Genomic DNA, 7,809 nt, shown 5'->3' on the forward strand with positions numbered 1-7,809 from the left:
AATAAATTAACTAAGTTTCGTGCGTGAAATCTCATCATACAACTCTTTTTTAATGCTAATTTTTAGTCAAATGGGTAATTGCTACAAGTACATTCAATCTTACATGATATTTTGGCAGTAAAAGCTACTCACCATAAGGTATAAAGAAATGATGCAAAAATCCAGCCAGAGATTTTATGCTTCTTTGAGGTTTCGATGTCGAGTGCTCAACTAATATCTCGTTCTCCATGATTTTGTTGTTAATTCTTATTCCAGTGACATTTATTACAATATTAGTGCTGTATTGTCTTCTAAAATCTTAACCAACATTATTCCAGGATCCCATACAAGTCCTCCAATTATTAAACTTGCGTCTGAAAAAGGGAAAAAATTCCAAGATATATTGTACTGCATAACTAATAGAGTTATAGGGTCGGGTTTGTTTGGCTAGCCAATTTTTTTCCCAAAAAAAAATTGTTGGCATTGTAAATACACATTTTTAATTACTCTTTTTTTTTTTTAATCTTTCTAACTATCTTTTTAATCTTAAATATATCACATTATAAAAAAATACTACAATAATTATTCTTTTTTTAAAAAATAATCTCCTATCTATATATTCATTAACTATTTTTCAGGGATCTGTTTCAAATATAATCCTTATTTGATCAAATGATATAATATAAAACTAGTCCTCCTGGCCCTCTCGGAAAATCCAAAGTCTCTTTACATGGTATTAGTTTCTTGTACTTCGGTCACTGTCATAAATAGGGGTGCAAACGAGTCGAACTTAATCGAGTAACTCGCCAGCTTGATCAGTCAAAACTCGAGTTGGAACTCGCATGGACCGAGTTCGAGCGGTTCAAACTACTTTATGAGTTGAGTTTAAGTTTAATATATGAAGTTTAAAAGTTCATCGAATTTAATGAATCGACCTTCACACACACACGTACGTGTGCACACACACATATTAATTTTTTTATTTATTAATATAAAATGTCTATTTCACCTCTTGATTAAAATTATATAAAATATAACTTTATATTTCTTAAACTCAATTAGATTTGATTGGGCTCGATAAGCGGGAGATTGAGTTCGAATTCGAACAATGTAAAATATTATGCGAGCTAAAGCTTAACTTTCAAGAACTCAACCAACTCGAATAGACTCAGTTTCGATTGTACCTACCTACTCCTAAATCCAACACAAAAGTCCCACAAACTATCTCACCCTTTTCTGTTTTTCACTCGTCAGTCAACACAATAAAGACCTCAACTTCCCCTCCTCCTTACCCCAAAAATGGACGATCAAGAACCACCATTTTCTCCTGATATCCCACCTGAAACTGAAAACCCACTACCCAAGACCCAGGAATTCAGCAATGAAAATAGTTTCCCTTTCGATAATGGCCAAAAACACAGCCATGCAACTGGTACTAAAATGGAAAACTTCAAAGCTTTTTTGTTGAGATATGTTGTATCCTCTTCTCCAACCAAGTCTTTATCCCCCCTGCAAAGGTCCATGATTGAACAGCGCCTTCATGACTTCTTCCCTGATTTTCACACTCCTGATCATCCCCCTTATGCTGCTGTAAGTCTGCATTATTCCCTTTTCCCTTTTCTCCTTTTCTTTTTCTTTTACCATTTTTTTTATAATTTTCCGTAATACAATTTTTTTTGGCACTTTTAATGCTGTAATCTGCCCTGCGTATAAACATGCAAGCTTGTGATTGGTTTATTCTCAAAAGGGTTGTTGGATTTACAAGCATTTGTAATAGAAATGCTGATTGATGATCAAATTGAGTAATGCTGCAGTATTTGGAGCTTTATTCTTGAAAAAGATCAGCTTTTTAAGCATAAATAATAAATGTGACTCACCCAAAAAATATGTAATAATAAATGTGGCTGTTAAGATGGTCGATTTCCTAGAATTCGACTTCTCTTTTTATGTTTAGCTTTATTTGGTAAAGTCAAATTTTAACCGAATGCAAAGTCTATTTTCTCAAAGATTGACTTTATAAAAATCCACTTCACCTTTTTTTTTTTTTTTTTAAGTTTTATTTGGCAAAGTCGACTTCTGAATATTACTTTGTCAAGTCGATTATGCAATCGAGTCGAATCGAGTCGAGTATGAGTAGTGCACTGCTCGAGCTGAACTCCATGCCTAAAGGGAGGAATTTAAGAAATTTTTACACTTTTGAAAAATAATCCCAAAGGCTGGTTGCTTTTTCTGTGTGTTTAAGCAAGAGGACGGTCAGATTTAATAAATTCATTGTTTGAAATAATTGTGAAAATCCAATCTTGTCAGTGTCCAAATTTGTAGGTTATCCTCAAAACAACTAGCAGCATTTTATTAATTTTCAGTGACTATATTGGGATGATGCGTTCAAGAAAAGTTTCGTTTACAGCAGGGCATTCGGTTAGATGCTTTAGGGAGAGGTGTAAATAGCTTTAGCTCACTTCTCAAAGCTTATTAGCTCCACTTCACTCTTTTGCTCTCCGGAGAAATCTGCCTCTTGGATAGAGATGGCAATATGTACCAAGTCCCAATGGGTTATCCATGTCCAAAGAAGGGACTTTGGACGGGATGGGTATTCTAATTTTGAGCTTAGACTTGAGATGGGACTAATCCCATTTATACCCATCAATTGATGGAAATTGTTGAGAAATATTTGGATACCCATTGGGGCCCAAACATCTCATCAAAAATTTAATTAATCCTAAAGCTCCTCCCTCCCTAACGAATAAACTTTGTTGTTGTTGCTGAAGATATGGGGAATAAAGCAGGGTCATGTGGTTAGAAATTCTTTTGTTTTCAAATCCTGTTCTCCTTTCTCTTCTATATTGCAAGGGAAAGATTAAAATAGTAATTATAAATTGAGTTTTAATTTAAACCATCTAGTTATCTAGATTAAATGATTCTGAAAAATTGTTGGCCGTTAAATAAAAATATAAAATATAGGAAGCTGTGTTATTTTTTAGTTGTTCAGGCTGAAGCATTCAGGTTGATGTGCCTCTGCTGCATATGTGAAGGGTTTTAATGCTACTAAACTTTCATCCTTGTAGCTTATTGTTGGGCTACAACTAATTTCACTAGCTGTACAGGTTGCAATAGCATAAATACAAGTCCATACAATGGCATTTCTTTATATTCATAAATAAATGTCTTTTTAAGTTTTGTAGGACTTATTTTTTTCCTCAACTAAAATTTAGCAACATTGGAAATCAAAGATTAAAAAATATATATATACATAGAAAATAAATAAAGGAAAATTTGAGGAAACAAAGAATTTAGGAAAATATAAATTCCCAATAAGACCAAAAGAAATTTAATAAATAAAAAATATTAAAGTTATACAAAAAAATAAAGGAAAAAAGAATACAGGAAATAGATTTGGGTATTGGGCGGGATAAATCTAAACCCATCCCAAAGTAATCCAGTCCAAATTAGTCCCAAAACACATATGAATAAGGTTGTGCCTAAACCCATATTACACGGTCCCATCTCAAACCCAAGTAGATCCTGCACATTTTGCCACCACTACTCTTGGATGACCATGTTGGGGTAAGAGGGTTTTTCTGTGAGATCACACCTTATTGGGTGCTTCTTGCTTAAATTGTATTTTGGTCATCATCAAGTGCTCATTGTTCCAAAATGGATTTGGACAGATTCCGTCCATGTATTTCGATTGTAGTACTGGCTTCTAGGTACCACTTCCTGAACACAAAATTCTTAAAGTTTCAACATGATGTTGAAATTCTAGCTCAGTTCACAACCCTTTTTTTTTTTTTTTTTCCAAAAGCACACTCTAGTGGGTATTTCGTGTAGCCTAATGTGAATTGAGATCTTTCGTTTTATATATGCGAAGTGAATGTGTAAACATGTGACTGTGTTTAGGAAGAAGTGCTACAACTATGATGAGTTAACTTCTGTGCTAAACATGTGTTCCTCAAATAAGGTTGGTAATTGGGAAGTGTAAGTTAAATTTGAATTTGGTAGAAATTTTGATTATTTGTTGACTGATTGAGAGCGCCACATAAATCTGCAAATGAATCTTATTACTATAATTTCAAGATAGTACATCCAACCAAATTCTTAAATTGCATGGAATAAATTTCAGCTACGTTCTTAGTTCTATTGTCTCATGCACTTTGCACAGATGATTGAACATGCAATTGAAAAATTGAATGAGGAAGGTGGATCTACTGAGGAGGCAATATCACTGTTTATTAGGAAAGAGTATCCTGATTTGCCAAGGGCTCATGATAGTTTATTCAAGTACCATTTGAAAAACCTCTGTGAGGATGGAGCTCTTGTAAAAGCTGGTAACAGGTTCTATATGACTGGAGATGAACATAGTCCTGACAGTCTCTATAATCTTAGTCATATAGTCACTCACAGTAATATTTACAGTCCAACCTCTCATGATGGTGTTGAGTCCAGTCCTAGTAGCCCCAGCTGGTGCTCAAGCACTTCCTGCAGCAGCTTTTCTAGCCCAAGGAGTAACCGTCCATATGCTCGAAGGCAGAAAAGAGGGGAAAAAAGGGGAAGACAGCGCAAGAGAACTACTCAACGAAAGAGAGTACAGATTAAGCGTAAAGGAAAGAGAGTCGAGAGACGTGGTAGACCACGTAAGAAGAATGTAGAAGATCAAGTATATTCTGACAAGCTGATGTTAGAAGAGGAAGTCAAAGAATTAGAAGAGCAAAATGTCAGAAAGAAAGAACAAAATGAGGTGCTTGAGGGCTGTGATCAAGTTAGAAGGAAAAGAAGAAAGATAAAGGAGTGTGGTCAAAGACAAGAAACCAGGGCACTGAGAGACACTGACTTTGACCAATTTGAAGTGGCAACTAAGGAGGAATGGCGGAAAAAACAATTACAAGAAAAATCAGTTAGCAGGGACAACAGTCAAGCAGAGGAGCTTGAAAAACAAAGGGAGGACCAGGCTCATTATATTGAAGGAAAAGAAGAAGAGGATCAGCCACTGCAAAATCACAGTGAAGTAAATCTTGTATGCATGCTGCAGCAAGAAGCAGAGGTTGAAGTGGTGGGGCAAGAAGATTACTTGAAGGATGGACTTAGAGAAACAACTGCACAATTGGATATTGCAAAAGAAGAGAATCAGGTGATTCAGGTGATTGCAAGAGAGAGTTGTATGGAAGATACAGTGCTTGTAGTGACTGGAGAACCTAGTTTACTTGAAGAACATGACATTCAGACTGTGAGGGAGTCAACGGAGGAGCAAAGAAAAAGGGCTCAACCTTGTAAAAGAACTGTGAGAGGAAGAAAAGCTCATAAGAAGAGTGTACCGATACCTGGGAGGCGTAGGGGTAGGCCAAAGAAGGATTTGTTGGTAGAAGCAAGCCAAACTAATGCTGAAGAAATGGAGGCTAATGAAACTCAAGAAGTGATGTTAGAAGAGAAAACTGAAGTGATTAAGGAACAAAATGAAGTAAAAGAAGGGGCTTTGGGGATTGAAGGGACAAACCGAGTACATGGACATGGACAAGAAAGTTTTGGATGCAGTCTAACAGAGGAAACCGTGACAGAAACTGAAATTGGAAAACCTGGTGTTATTGCAGAAGAAATTGTATCAGGAGAACAGCATAATATGGTGATCAAGCAAGAGTCACAATTAATTGGAGGCACTGAAAGATGTGACAAACAACAGGAACATGAAAACATTGACCAGGAGTGTTATCTATCTGGAAAAGCCAAAAATGAAGCTTTCGAAGAGCAAAATAAGCCACATAGGCAACAGAACCTAGAGCAGAATCAGCTGGTAGAAAAGAATATTGAATCTAGTACTGCACAGGAAGTTGAAATGCATGATATGCACAATCAGACAAACACACTAGTGGTTGGACTTTTACGGCTCCAATTAAAGACCTATGTTGGACTACACTATGTTGGACTATGTTGGACTTTTACGGCTCTAATTAAAGTCTTTTACGTGATTAATTAAATGTTAATCAGATGTTCTACAAACTTTATTACAAAAATTCCTTTTATTTTTATATTTTTCTTGTTCTTCTAATTTTTGTCTTTCTATTGATTTTAATTCAGAGTATTTATGCCAAAGTAAATCTACTTTTGCTTGTCTTAAATTTTTTAGAAATGATGCGGGATGGTGGTGTGCTACTTTAGATAATCTAGCTTCTTCTATTTGTATATGTGCTAAACACTGGTCTGTTGTTTCAATTTCCTCTAAAATTTTGTCAAAATAATAATAGGTATCTGGTTGTCTGAGGCTTTGTAATGCTAATCTGTATGCGTTTTCTGGAGTGGATGTAAATTGAAAAGGCGGTTCAAAATTCATATAAAATATCAGGATGATTAACTGGAATTTAAGAAATTGATGACTACTAGATACTTTAAGAAAGATAACTGAGATTTTACCTTCCTTGCTTTAAATCCAAATTTTCCTTCTGATGCTGTGAAAATGGGAATCTTGTGATTAGGAGTTTTGCCTCACCGGATCTTCCCCTGGCGCCTGCTTTGTAACTGAAAGGCTTTAATGGGTACTACACCGTCTTTTGGTCTTTTAGGATCCTAAAAACAAGGTATCTTTTTCAGAGTTTCCGGTTGTTTGGATCTAATCTAGGGTTGGCTGCCTAAATCTCTACTTTCTTATTTCTCTTTCGTCTTATGCTTAGAAATATGAGAGAGCTAAAGACTTGTAAAAAACTGCTAAAGAACGTATGAAATTGGAGTTTTTATTGGATGCTTTAATTTACAGGATGTAAGTGCATCGTACCCAACATTGGTTTGGGACGTATGCCTTTATAGACTTCCTGTGTAAACTGTGCGGACTTAAAATTTTTGACTAAAAGTCCGTGGATATGACATGTTAACTTTTACGGACTTAAAACCTACTGAAATCCGTAAAAACATCAAATCAATATTGCCTATCTATACAATGTGGCTGTCAGCGAATAAAGGCTAAAAGCTCTATGGCCGTCCTATACAAAAAGTAATTTGGCCAAACTATACAATAAAAGCTTTTATGACCGATCTATTATAGCTTTGGACAAGATGGCCGAAGAATTATCCTTCCATCATATTCTCGATGTTGCTCATTTCTTCTGGTCCCATTGTTTCCCAATAATGATCATCATTATATTCTTCATCTGCTTCGATATCCAAATGCCTTGCTCCTGAGCTCATATAATATCCTTCTAAATATTTTTCAAAAACTTCTGGATAATTGGTGCTTATAGTGAAATCTTTTTCTAACTTAAACCTATATGGGACATATATCTTTTGTATCTTATTTTCATATACTAATCTAATCCCATTTTCCCATTGATCTATGAAATGTCTGTAAGCTAATTGGATCATTTTAGCATTTATCAATTGTTCTTTTAATTCTAATGGACATTCCACTAGACTGCTGCTGATTTTTTCTAGTTCTTCTGTCGTTCTCCTTGCTGGTGGTATATTGCTAACTGTAATCATCATTCTATGTATTGCTGGTTCTATATCAAAAAGTCCTATCCATTCTGCTGGCGCGGATTTGATATGTACAGTTGCCCACTGTCCATAGTCTAACATTTTTCTGATGAAGTATCCGAGATGAGTTCCAAGACAATGAGTATCTTCTGGATTTGTAACAATAATTTTTTCCAGGAATCCGGCATCCATAAGAAATTGTGGTGTTAAAATAACTCGTTCCCCATTCACTCTTAGTATCTTTGGGGATGAATATTTTGATAAGATAATAGTTGCTCTGAGGAAAAAATGACTGAGTGTATGTATACAATGGCTATTTATTTTCTGGTGGTCACAGGCTTCTGGATTGTTTGGGCAATGTTTTTCTGGGTTAATGAA

General features: G+C 35.3%; 1 protein-coding gene across 1 annotated transcript; it reads left to right on the forward strand.

Annotated features, from left to right (window-relative positions):
• The first annotated feature begins 1,214 nt into the window (after positions 1–1,214).
• On the forward strand, positions 1,215–5,944 carry LOC113718680 (uncharacterized). Its single transcript, XM_072072163.1, has 2 exons — positions 1,215–1,569; positions 4,139–5,944. The coding sequence occupies exons 1-2, from the start codon at positions 1,279–1,281 to the stop codon at positions 5,942–5,944; spliced, it is 2,097 nt and encodes a 698-aa protein (XP_071928264.1). The 5' UTR covers positions 1,215–1,278.
• The last annotated feature ends 1,865 nt before the right edge of the window (positions 5,945–7,809 follow it).

The sequence above is a fragment of the Coffea arabica genome, chromosome 11e (assembly GCF_036785885.1).
Source record: "Coffea arabica cultivar ET-39 chromosome 11e, Coffea Arabica ET-39 HiFi, whole genome shotgun sequence".
NCBI classification, from domain to species: domain Eukaryota; kingdom Viridiplantae; phylum Streptophyta; class Magnoliopsida; order Gentianales; family Rubiaceae; genus Coffea; species Coffea arabica.